The 12,493-nt window shown below is 54.2% G+C and overlaps 4 protein-coding genes across 4 annotated transcripts; 2 read left to right on the forward strand and 2 right to left on the reverse strand.

Annotated features, from left to right (window-relative positions):
• Positions 1–140: 140 nt before the first annotated feature.
• Positions 141–1,267, reverse strand: GUITHDRAFT_156656 (hypothetical protein; the record flags this gene model as incomplete). Its single annotated transcript, XM_005818103.1, has 6 exons — positions 1,180–1,267; positions 773–843; positions 604–719; positions 507–557; positions 317–418; positions 141–272 (listed from the first exon to the last, which is right to left on the reverse strand). Coding segments are annotated over exons 1-6 (535 nt in total), but the record flags the coding sequence as incomplete, so codon positions are not given.
• A 1,899-nt stretch (positions 1,268–3,166) lies between these two features.
• Positions 3,167–3,864, reverse strand: GUITHDRAFT_122611 (hypothetical protein; the record flags this gene model as incomplete). Its single annotated transcript, XM_005818104.1, has 4 exons — positions 3,167–3,364; positions 3,414–3,669; positions 3,728–3,787; positions 3,839–3,864. 4 exons carry the CDS (start codon positions 3,862–3,864, stop codon positions 3,167–3,169), a joined length of 540 nt encoding a protein of 179 aa, XP_005818161.1.
• A 1,866-nt stretch (positions 3,865–5,730) lies between these two features.
• Positions 5,731–6,495, forward strand: GUITHDRAFT_122612 (hypothetical protein; the record flags this gene model as incomplete). Its single annotated transcript, XM_005818105.1, has 6 exons — positions 5,731–5,827; positions 5,874–5,968; positions 6,015–6,105; positions 6,149–6,215; positions 6,261–6,355; positions 6,407–6,495. The coding sequence occupies 6 exons, from the start codon at positions 5,731–5,733 to the stop codon at positions 6,493–6,495; spliced, it is 534 nt and encodes a 177-aa protein (XP_005818162.1).
• Positions 6,496–10,160: 3,665 nt separating this feature from the next.
• On the forward strand, positions 10,161–12,424 carry GUITHDRAFT_149456 (hypothetical protein; the record flags this gene model as incomplete). Its single annotated transcript, XM_005818106.1, has 9 exons — positions 10,161–10,184; positions 10,434–10,471; positions 10,517–10,569; positions 10,660–10,745; positions 11,159–11,219; positions 11,404–11,432; positions 11,636–11,736; positions 11,987–12,183; positions 12,367–12,424. Coding segments are annotated over 9 exons (647 nt in total), but the record flags the coding sequence as incomplete, so codon positions are not given.
• Positions 12,425–12,493: the final 69 nt, after the last annotated feature.

Genomic DNA, 12,493 nt, shown 5'->3' on the forward strand with positions numbered 1-12,493 from the left:
AAGAGGAGGATGAAGAGAGAAGGAGAGGCAGGATGAGGATGAGGAGGAGGAGGAGGATGAAGAGAGAAGGAGAGGGAGGAGGAGGAGGAGGAGGAGGACGAAGAGAGAAGGAAGGAGAGGGAGGAGGAGGCATGTCAGACCACAGAAGATAACAGGCTTGGTAATGTTGGTCTCCTTCTCCTTGGTCAGGTAGGCTGACTTAGCGCTCGCCTTGATGTCTCCTGCTTGCGACTGGTAGCCCTTGGCGTTGCTGCCCAGATCGTAGTTGGCACCTGCATGGCATGAGGAGAGAAGGAGCGCAGACCGTCACCAGTACCGCTGCTCTTCTTAATCTTGTCCATCACCAGCTCCTCCGTCATGTCCTCGGGGTCATCGGCGAAGTAGAACACGTGATGCTGTCCAATCACTCTCTCGACATCTGATATGAACTTCACCCTCCACTCTATCTCCCTCCCTCCTCCCTCTCCCTCCCACCCTCTCTCGCTCGCTCGCTCGATCCCTCTCACCGGGTTTGTGCGCGCCCGCTCGGGACTTCGCCATTCCGTTAAGGTTCGGGCCTGCAGGACATGAGTTCCAGGCAGGAAGCTACCGCAGGCAGCTCACCGTTGTACTGGACCATTACGAACTTCGCTCGCTTGCTCTCCTGGTCTCCAGCGATCATGCGTAGAAACGCCCATGTGCATTGATCGTCTGGCAGCGAGTCTCGAAATTCAGCAAACCTGCCGATGAGTCAACCACGTCACTCCACTCTTATCATCTTGTTGCTTCTCACCCTCCGCTGCCCTTGCCTCCCAAAACTATCTTGCTCTTCCCTTCGTACTTGAAAGCGGCCCAGTTTGTTTGCTGTTTTCAAACAATAAGCCCACCCGTAACAGTACTAATAAGTGGGGGAATTTCGAATTTTTGAACATAGAACACAGTGCATCACAGCATATTCTGTTCTGAATTACATGTGTGGTAAGCAGAAGATGAAAACAATCAAAAGAAGAAAGGAAAGAAATATCAAACACAGGTGTAGGATGCATCTTTGATTCCTCATTCATTGCTCCCTTCACCACGAAGAAATCGGCAAAAACTCAACAGTTTGTTTTGAAAGGAGGCGTCGATAGCCCAGGGGAAACCCGAGCAAGAAGGAGATTCTGACACTGATTACAATAAGCAGCTCATGTTGCTACTCACCGTCGCATCTTTTCGCACATCTTCCACCGCCTCGCCGCATTTCCCGTCTATCACTAGCGCCATGCCGCCGTCACCTTCAGGGAACAACACCCCTACCCCCCTCAGACCTCCTCCTGCTCTACCCTACCCCCACGGATTCAGTATCACTCTACAAACTTTGAAACTACCACCCTATTTGAGATGGTCGAACGAGGGGGTATCAATTATCACCCCACCCCCCACATATCACCACCCACCAATGTTGTAATTCTTTCCAACCCATGAGTTGTCACCAGGTAGCGCATTCTAGTACCCCCCTTTCCTACCCGATACCTACCCGGTACTCAGACCTACCCCTCCATCCCCTATTTTAGTTCTCACCCCACCCAACTACAGCTTTGTTCCCTCAAACCACCCCCTCTTTCCCAGCAACCTACCCTATTAATAAGGGTATTCTTAGGAGCTGGGGTAGGGTGGGGTGTTCACGGTCTGACCACCCCCAAGTATCCGACTTTGGAACCCCTCCTCTATACTACTATACCCTACCCCTCCGTACTTTACTACCCTGACCCCCTCGCCTCCCCCAACAAGAGCATCGTCACCGGCCACGCGATCTCCGAGGCTCCGCCGGAGGCTCATCAACCAGCCCACTGAGTGACTGCCGCTGAGCCACCGGCCGGGTCGGGGGCCGGGCCGCGCGGACGGTGGCCCGCCCACCCCGGCGTGGCCACCGTGGGCCCTGATCAGATCGGACTCCTCATCGGCCGCACTGACCAACTCGCCGCTGACTGAGTCCGAGTCTCTGATCATAGTAACAACTCCACCCGGCGGCCCGCCACGGTGACCGTGACCGTGAACTTCGGAACCGTAACCGCCGGTGACAGGGTGACCGTGACCGTGCCACCGGGTGTATCATGTCGGATCCGGGCAGCCGTACAAGGTTAGCTCTGAGCTTTGCCCTCCCTCTGTGACATTTCAAGTTTCCTCCGAGTCACAGGACAGACTGGCAGCCTGGGCGCCGGATCGGTTTAACCCGGGCTGGGGCGATGTGACATGGAACTTGAACCGCCGCCTTGAAGCTGCTGCAGCAGCTCCGAGGCTCTGAGCAGCCTCACTCACCGTCGGTGAGGCTGATGGATCGCAAAGACGACCCTTACGTGTTGCAGACTCATGACAGCCATGTAGCGCAGAGAAGGAGGAGCCTCGGAGGAGGAGGAGGAGGAGAAGAAGAAGAAGAAGAAGAAGAAGAGGAAGAGGAAGAGGAAGAGGAAGAAGAAGAAGAAGAAGAAGAAGAAGAAGAAGACGCTTCCCTAGTTGTCTTATTAAGGCTCCTCTCATGTCTGGCAGCCTCTTCGACGTATCGAGTCGTGCCCGTACGGAATCATCCGCAGTTAATCACTCCGACCAGGGCCGCGGGCCTGCCGTGACTGCGCCTAAGTGCTGGTCAGTGACGTAGGATGACAGCAAGAAGCAGAAACTTATGAGGAGCTCGAGCTCCAGAGACTAAGACGATTGTCTCATGGAGCAAGGAGCTCAATCAATAGTGCGACTTTCCAAGGCTGCGCCTTTTGAGAGGATCCGGCTCTTCATTCCAAAGGGTTTGTGCACACTGCATGCTCAATACCACGTCAGTCTAGACTTGCATCGCAAGTGAAGTAGACATCGCTGCATCACACCTTAATTAGAAATTCTGTGAGCAGGTTTCTACACGTTTGGAAACCAATCAATCAATTCTGAAACCATTTAGACAGGAACTCCTCACATTGACTGTAATACACGTGCCATACTGCCAAAAGCATCTACATCCATCAATGCATCGTATTTACGCTGTGGATGCAAGAAGAATATGATTCAAGGCAATTGGCTACGAGTTGGTCAGGACAGTCAGGTTGAAATCTCCTAAAGCTGTGTGTGTTGACATTTCCATACATCCAATTTGAGTTCATCAGGACTTTACTCGAGGGTATTATTTACAAATATCATTGCTGTACAGGCTCCAAGCGAACATTCAATCGATTTCCATGCTGTCTTCCGAACGAGTCGAGGATTGGTCTCTTGCCCTCATTACATTCTTCAGGCACTCGCTCCCGTTCGAAACAACCAGCACTTTCTTGGAGTAGGTAGAGATGAGACTTCTGTCATTCTGATCTTTCTTGCTGTTCATGCTTGTAATAAGTTCCTTGCACGCATTTTGGAGATATTTTCGCTGAAGTTCGTTCAAGTTTAGCGCGGGAATGCTTCTGCGTCGCTCAAACCGAAAGCTGGTTTCTTGTATCATCATCTTCTATCATCCGATTCTCGCTTGACAGCAACCACGGCAGACTCTTGTAGAGCTGTGATGTATCGAGAGCGTGTGCGTTGTGCTTGTGGGAGGGATCGCGGAGTTCGACGTCGCTGTGGTGAATGTTTTGCGCTGTTGCGAAGGAAGTGTCCACGGGTTCGATAGAACGGTCGCTCCCCGGGATCGATCTCCGAGTAGTAAATTCCGCGGTTCTCAACATGAGCCATCGGCTTGGAAATGCTTGTGTGTCCCATGTGAAATCATCGAGTCTCTTTCAATGTAAATTACGCATGTCTGTACCCTGAGTCCCTGAACCCTTCCTTCTGGTTGAACTTGCTGTAAGACCCTCTGCCTATCACGAGGGCAGTCATCAAGGGCGTACCAGGAACAATGAATCACTCCGTCTTCTTCGGGCGGGAGTCCATATGACGCGATTTCAAGCATATGCCTGATTTGAGCTAAAAGTCTTGTTTTAGTTAAAGGATGTGCCGCCAGCTGACACTGGCAGAGTGACTCTTTCGTGACTCAGCGGCCGGTAGCCGACTCGCCGATGATCGGAGTTTGTGACTCATCCGACCACTGAGTGTCTGACCAACAAGTTCCGCTGAGTCGGAGTCCGCCGGACGTGCCACTGCCCGGTAGCCTTCACTTGTCGGACCGTGAGGGCCCGGACCACCCGGTGCCACTCAGTCACGCCGCCGTCACTGAGCTAGTACTCGGATCCAGTTTAACTCTTGAGTAGTACCGTGCCGGCGGGCCGCCGCGGCCCGGGACTGGCCCCGGGGCGGGCCCGGCCCGGCGGCCGGCGTGATGGTGACTCATCGCCCTCCCGGGCCGGATGATCCGAGGCAGGCTCGCCGGTCACCGGGTGTCTCCGGCACTCATCGCCCTCATTCTCGTGTTAGTTGGATCTAGTCTCATTTCTCTCTGACCTCCTCGTGTTTATGCCCCACCCCCACCCCCTTAGCTGAACGAGTTCCGTCACACCCACCCGTACTTGGAATGATACTACCCTCTCTTCTACCCTGCATCTCTCGAACTTGAACCCCTTTTTTACAGACCAAGTTTCTACCCCTACCCCCTAAGTAAAGTTACCCTACCAACCGCTTCCTTTATATATGAGATCTTGAGCTCAAAAGAAAGAAAAATGACCACCCCACCCTATTAAAACCAGTCATCTACCCTACCCTTTCCCCTAACAAGCTTCTCCCCTCCTCCTTGGCATTCCTGCCATTGCCCCTTGCCCCTCTACCCGCGTCCTCCCCCGCTTCCCGCGTCCTTGTCGCTGCTGCTGCTGCTGCGCTCTCTTGTCTCGTCTCTTGTCTTCTGTTTGCATCTTTCTCCCTCGATAGGCTCTCTTCTCCTCTAGCCCAGTCCCTCTCCATCTCCTTGGGTCTTGTCTCCTGATAAAACCCCCCGACCGAACGTGCTTGGGCTAGTTTTCATTTTCTTCGTGACCCTGATCTATCTCTTTCCCTTTTCTTGCCGATTTGTATTGTAAAGCATTCACGCTCACCGTAACCGTGATCCTCTTGACGTTTATTTCGCCGCTTTGTTCTTCCTGCTTCCGAAACACTGAGACAAGTCAACGAAGACGATGAAATGGTCCAAAAGAATACGATGACAGGGATAGACACAACGGAAGGACGACCAACTTCCTTCGTTTACCCTGTAGATGCTCCAACACAGGCCAAGACTTGAGCAGTGAAGGAGGAATTGTATCGTTCGAGACAAAAATGTGGAGTATTGATGCTTCTGGGAAACAGCGAGTGATTTGGTGAGGTTTGCTTCAGATCCATCTCGAGCGAGTGAGCCAGCCAGGAAGAGAAGCAGACAGATACTCTCCTCGTGCACCTGTTTCCGCGTCCTCTCCTACCTTAGGATGGAAGCATGGCGTCTCCTCTTCAACGCAGCTCTCTCGTCTGCATGCAGCCAGGCAGGAGAGGTCGAGCAAGGAGCTCAACGAGTTTCTCAGCAGCCTCAACTTCCTCATCCCATCCCCCGCTACCTTCAAAGAGACGCTCCTGATGTGGAGAAGGATCGAGGCAGCGAGCAAGCGCAGGGCAGAAGGAGCTGCTGGTAAACTCTCTTCCTGTGCCTCCCCACGAGCAACTCGGTCTGCTCCTCCGCTCCATGTCATGTCAAATGCCTCCTTTCCTCCTCGGACAGACGCCACCCACTCCCAAGACGCGAGGTCTTGTGCCAAGCGCTGGTGGCGGGGCTGACGGAGAGGAATTTTCCAACTCAGAAGAAGCGCCAGCGAGCATGCGAGATGAAGTTGGTTCTGAGCGATGTCAGCGACTCAAGGAGAAGAGCATGCAGAAGAAAAGCAGCGAGCCAAGAAGAGCGATCTGCTGCGACAGCTTGCATCTCTCCTCCCTCCTCCCGGTGAAACTCCGGACCTTTGTTGTCCTCCACTGACAGACATGAACAGAGGAGGGTCAGACCGCGCAGGTCACCTTTGGTAAGACTGGAAGGACAGTGATACAGATCTTGGAGGATACCAGGACGCAGCTACTCCGGCAGAAGGTGCAAGGCAGGAGGAAAGACCCTGATGGCTGACATCGGGGAGCAGGGAGAAGAGGAGGAGCAGGCAAAACGTCATCCCAACGTCAACACTTGCGTCAAGAAGGAGGAAGAGAGTCTCACGATTGACCATACCGAAGGTAGGAGGAGGTCGAGAGGCTGGTAGCTGACGCTCTCGTGCAGTCCTGGGCGGGATCAGCAGCTTGCCGTTGGGGCTTGTCGTCGTGGAGCTACCTGAGTGGACAATTAAGTGAGCATGTAGGAGCCTGTCGTTGTTGACTGACTCCTGCGCCAGACACGTCAGCAGGTCCTTCCGAGCTTATGCTGAATCTTTCCCAACTTCTCCTGCTGCCCTGCACACGATCGTGCCGTTTGTCCATCCGTTTGATTGTGCGAGAGTCTGTTCTCTCCTCCTACATCTCACTTCGCTCCAGGCGTCAGCCTCCAAGCCCTCGGTCGCAGCCTGCAAGCGAGACGAACAGAAACTTCGAAGAGTCAACGGTAGGACTTTCGAAGAGGAGAGAGGATGATGGGGAGGGTAAGGAGGAGAGTCCCGGAAGAGGAATAGGGAGGGATAGCACGGTCATGTGAATGGTTTGTGATGCGGTGGTTTGGTTCTGACGAGGCTGCAGTGATTGCTGCTCTGTTCGTCTGTTGGCGCAGGAGGGGCCGGACGTCCTCGTGTATACACAAGGTGTTCAGATAGACTTGATCGCCGACTCATCGTTTCCTTCCTCTGCTCTCGTGCTCTCAGTCCCGCTTCCTGCGAGGTGATGCAGTTGCACCCGGACCGGCGGGCATGCGAAGGAGCCTCTCCCAGGCTGCAGTAGGAGCTTCAAGGAGTATGTAAATAAAGGATCAGACTTTGACACTGACCACACTGTGTCGGAACGTTGAACGTCATCCGATGATCATCGTCACCATCCCGGGCTGTGAAGGACACGGACGGTCACCGTCACTAGTACAGTGACTGACCGTCCGACTGAGTCACTCAGCACGGTAAGCCTCGAGCTGCCATCCGAGACCGTACTCAAAACCCTCAGGGCCTTCCGAACTTCGTAACCATCCGTTTCAGCGCTGACACACTTGCATGAAGTCGCACGCGGCAGGACCCGGCGTACACTGAGGCTGGTGGGGCCGGACTCCGATCGGATCAGTGAAATTTGGGCTGAAGTGTGCCGCTGCCAGCCTGAGGGCCCGCCGGGCCGGCCCGCCGCCCGGCCACTGGCAGTGCTGCGAGTCTGAGGCTGAGAGAGAGACTTGGCAAGTTGTTCCTTTACTCAAAGTTAAGTTAAAAATCAGTACGAGCACAATCAGGAGAGGCGAGGAGGCACCACTGTCGCACACTCCGCCTCCGGCCAACCAGCGAGAAACCTGAGAAAAGACAGCGAGAACCAAACCTATTCCTGCAAACTGCTGTCCCTCAAAGTTAACTGATACCTTTACTTGAGAGACTAGTCCGACGGTCGCCTGCTGACCTTCGACAGCGAACCGTCTGACCTCCATCCTTTTAAAACTCTCCGCATTTTTAAGACTTTTAAAGAGTAGGTCCAGCTGACCTTTATACAAGTAGCAGTAACTTATTTCAGTACAGAGCCCTTTTAAAAAGATTGTTTTTCGTGTATGACATTGGTAATAATCGCGGCACCATTTTACTATGTTGTTCCAGTAGTACCAAACGCTATTAAAAATCATTATTAAATCTCCCGCTAAAAGTTTTGCTGGCGGTCTGGTGGCTACCGTAGCGACATCGCCCGGGGTGGAGTAGTAGGGGTGGTATTGGATGCCAGAGGTCAAGGGGTACCAAGAAGTCAACTGCGATGTTTCAGGGGTATATCAGCAGTCGAATGAACGGGTAGGCCGAGATCAGCTGGTGACGGTGGATGACTCAGGTAGGGTAGGATGAGAGGGAGGGGTGGGTAGAGGGGGTACCTGGGATCGCGGGGTTTGACCCCCTCATCCGTGAAGTTTACTTGCAAGGGAGGGGCAGAGAGAGCGAGGAAGGCGGCGAGGAGAGCGAGAGCGCATGCATCTTCCAGCTAGTCAACACGAATATCACGAGGAGGAGAAGTGGGAGGAGTAGTAGGAGTAGGAGAAGTAGTAGTAGGAGGAGGAGTAGGTTTGCAGCGAGCTCTTGAGTATGAGATCAGACGAGAGCATGCTTGCGGAATGGATTAGGAATTGCAAACATTTCTACATCTAATTGTAACAAAGCGAGGTCCTATAAACTGATGATCAAGCCTTGAGGTTAATAAGTGATAACAAGAGGATGAATCGTTCATGGCTCAGAAACAGGCAGGCAGAGAGGCGCTGATAGTAAACTTTAAGGTCTTGCTTGAAGTTTCTTTCGAATGCAATGCCATGTTGTTTGACAAAGCCAAATCGACATAGGAGGTGATGCCAGTAATCAAGGGAGGACATGATGACAAAGAGTTGGGTATCTCAGCGATGGATTCATTCTGCAAGACCTCAAACAAAAGCGAGAGACACAATTGTGAATGAGAAAAGGACAAAGTGTGGATATCGAAGATAATGTCTATCTGATCTGATTGATGCTGTCATTCGTACTTGGACACAAACAGCAGCATACATTCTTCTAAACTTCGATCATTTCGAATGCTCGTTTGCACGTTGTGATGATGCATGTCTGCAGATTGTTGGGCACACAAGCGACCTCGTACCGTGTTTGTCGCAAAACTCGTCGAAAGTGATCTGCTTTGCTCTCATCGCCTCAGTTGCTACCACGACATCTTACTCAAGCATTGACACGGAAAGGCTCCCCACTAAAAGCTTGCTTGCTGCGAGCAGACATGTTTCAGAAGCGATTCTTGAAGTGTGAGCAGTGCGGATTGCTCAACGTGCCGGGAGGGTCCTGTCTCGATACCTGCACTCGATATGCTGACCCTCCGAGGCTCCTTGATGTAAGTGAGAGCGAGCGGTGAGACGGCGACTGACCGTGTGCTGACAGCGGCTTGCGAGCGGCTGCTTGTCTTCGGACAACAGCACCTTCTTGTGCTGCAACTGCAAGAGAGAGATGCGCAGAGAAGGAGAAGGGGGAGGAGAAGAACCTGAGACGAGTGCCTGCAAGGCATGCCAAGAGCGACCCATCGAGATTTGTATCAGGATGCGACGAAACAATGTCATCTTGTTTGAAGAGCAAGCATGGAGCTTCTCTTCCCGCATCTCTTTTGCTCTTCTCTTGCTCCTGATCGTAGCAGGCGTCGCTCTCCTTGTCAAGTTCCTGGTCTAGACCCTCAAGGGCTCACCTCTTCCCTCTTAGCCTCCGGAGCTTCTGTGTCAGCGCCGATGTGCATCAACTTGGAACATTAGAAGAGGGGGAGCGTAGTAGCCTAATAGCTCCGGAAAGTTCCAAGGCATGTCGACAGACGAGTCGTGTATTTCTAGTGGTCAGGCAAGTGGCTGCGGCTTCTTCTCTACCACCTCAAGGTTTCTAGTGTGAGTGCGTGTGATGTGAGAATCCGACCGTCAAGATCTTGATAGTGTTCGGTTTCAAGTGTATGTGTGTTTGTTGATCATGATATCACTAGTCAGTGAATGAATTCCTACAGTGTCGTTGGAGTACGTGCCCCGGTGTAGCCACTGAGTTCGGAGGCTACTCGGGCCTCTACTAATAGTGTCTCGAGTCCGAGCAATCAGCTGCTAAGGCTTACGTTAACGGTGAACCGTACGGTACTCATCATTGGATGCCAGTGACTCGGACTCTGGGAGCCTCCGTCAACGTGAACTCGGCGGAACATGACCCCGATCGGACCGTCCGACGTTGCGGCGGCCCCGGGAGCCTCCGGAGGCCGCTCCGAGCCGCCGCCGCTGGGGGCGCGGCCGCCGCGGCCGAAGTCCACGGCGGTACTGAGCGGCGCCCAGCGGGCCGCGGCTGCTCGACTCTAGGCTGACGGTCGCCGCGCACCGTCACTGCGGCATGCCGCAGTGCGGTGCCATGATCGGACCGGGACCCAGCCAGTTCAGTGCCTACCCCGCTCTTACTCTGACCCGGGCCGATCCGGTGGCAGCCGGCGTGATAGTGAGATCCCGGCGTGACCGGGCCAGCGCCGGGACGGCGGCGGCCCGGGCCCGCGGCCGCGCGTCCCGGCCCGGACGGCACTCTCAGGCTGGACGGCACTGCTGAGTGATTCGTATGCGGTGGGATGGGGGTGACCTATCCACAAAGGAAATCGAGATGGCGCTGCGGGTGGACCTCAAGGTGTGAGGGAGGAGGAGGAGCAGGAGCAGGAGGAGGAGGAGGAGCAGGAGCAGGAGGAGGAGCAGGAGCAGGAGCAGGAGCAGGAGCAGGAGCAGGAGCAGGAGCAGGAGCAGGAGCAGGAGCAGGAGCAGGAGCAGGAGCAGCAGGAGCAGGAGCAGGAGGAGCAGGAGCAGGAGCAGGAGCAGGAGCAGGAGCAGGAGCAGGACATCTGCGAGGAGTGATTGATACCGATCCTGACATGACGACAAGGCTGTTTCTGCCATGTTTGAAGACGCATTCGAGCTAAGGTAAGGATGGGCAGGTGGAAGATAGAAAGCTGACAAGCACGGCAGGGATAAATCGACGGTTGAGAAGGAATTGGAGCACTGGGAGCGAGAGCAAACATGTGGGTGCGAAGGGCGGGAATGGGAGGGAGGGAGGGAGGGAGGGAGGGAGGGAGGGAGGGAGGTAGCAGGTGGAGCTGACGGTATCGTAGGTATTACTGTGGATCATGTTGATGGAGGTAGGTTAGATCATCGTGCAGAGGAAGAGCCAACGAAAGTGAACGGGAAGGAAGATGAGGTGAGGAGAAGCAGAGAAGAAAACGACGGAGGTGACGCTGAGATAGGAGGCCAGCCGACCTGAGAAACAGGACCAATCGGTGAGGAGGAGAGGAGAGGAGGAGAAGGTCCAGAGAGAAGTTAAGCAGGAGGCAGGTAATGGATGAAATCATTCACAGTCAGAGGAGACAGATCAATCAACTTCGAAGAGACAAGGCCCTCCTGCTTGAAGTGTGTCCAGAGCCTCTACCTCCTCTCCTCCTTCAATTTCTGACTTTTCTCTGCACTTCTTACTCTCCTGCCCTCCTGCCCTTCACACCGTGACTTGCTCCTTCCTTGCTCCCTGCCTTGCTCTGTCTGTCTGTTACTTTCCTCTCCTCTTTCCTCCCTCCCTCCCTCCCTCCCTCCCTCCCTCCTTCCCTCCCCCTCCTACAGAAAGTTCAATCTCTGCAGCAGCAGCTCTCGCACACTTCTCACACTCCTCCGAGCTCACACGGTAAGGCTCTTATTGTTCCTGCACCTGCACCTGCACCTCCTCCACCACTTCCTCCTTCTCCTCCTCTCTCTTTCACCACCGCCACCACCTCCTCCTCATCACTCCCCTTCACGATCTGCTGTTTTGCTCCTGCTCTGTCTTTCTTCTCACTTGTTCTCCTGATCTTTCCACTGACATTTGGCAGCCGACAACAGAACTTCTCACCAAGAGCTGGTGAGGGATGGAAGGAGGAGGAGGAAGAGGAGGAGGAGGATGGAGAGAGAGAGGAGAGGATCAAGGATGGAATAAGGAAGAGGAGGAGGAGGAGAGCGGAGGAAGGTGGAGAGGACCAAGGAGGGGGAAGAGGAAGAGATGCTGGCAGTGGAGGGCGGAAGGGAACTGGGTTGGACCTGTAACAGGTGTGACAGGGGGGGCAGGAAGGGAAGGAGCAGGAGGAGCAAGGCTTCTCTATCAGCAAGACCCTTGAGATGTTTGCGTCTCGCAACCTCAAGCGCTTCCTGCTCGTCTTCTTCCTCCTGTGAGATCTCCATCCTCCTCCTCCTGCGCTCTCCCTACACCGCTCTAGCATCTCCTGGTCCCTCTTCTGCTCTCCCCTCTCCCCTCCCCTTCTCCTCTTGTCTTTGTGTCATCCAACTTTCTGTCTCCTCTCTCCCTCTTCCTCCAGTTGATATTCCTTCCTTTCCCCCTCCACTTCCCCCTCCTGCTCCTGCTCCTGCTCCTGCTCCTGCTCCTGCTCCTGCTCCTGCTCTTCCTCTCATATCGCTCAGGGTCGGGGTCCTGGTTCTCCTCTACCGCGTCGAAGGAGATCTCGACGGTCCTCGCCTGCTCCCTCCGATCGTTTCTCACCGTGAGGATGCAGAGGATGCCAAGAGGCAGCAGGAGGGCTGGGAGGGGCAGCAGCTGACGGGGCAGCAACTTCTCCTCCTCCTCCAGCCTCTCATTCGTGAATGCCCAGCATTGGAAGGTGAAGAGCGAGGGAGAGAAGAAGCGATGATGATGATGATGATGATGATGATGATGATGATGGAAATGCTGATGCTGGTGTATGAGATGATGATGACAACGACGACGATGACAAGGATGAGGAAGGGGAGGAGTGGAGGAGGGGGAGGAGGATGGAGGAGGGGAGTATGATCGTAGCCTCCAGTGTCTTGTCTTGACCGTCACTCCACCTCCTTCAACAAGCTCATCGTGGACTCTAAAAGGTCCTTCTGCTTGCCTGCTAATGTTCCTCGTCTCCCTTCCTTCTTCTTCCTCTGTATCCCTCCCTCCTT

This window comes from Guillardia theta, assembly GCF_000315625.1.
Source record: "Guillardia theta CCMP2712 unplaced genomic scaffold GUITHscaffold_380, whole genome shotgun sequence".
In the NCBI taxonomy this organism is placed as follows: Eukaryota; class Cryptophyceae; order Pyrenomonadales; family Geminigeraceae; genus Guillardia; species Guillardia theta.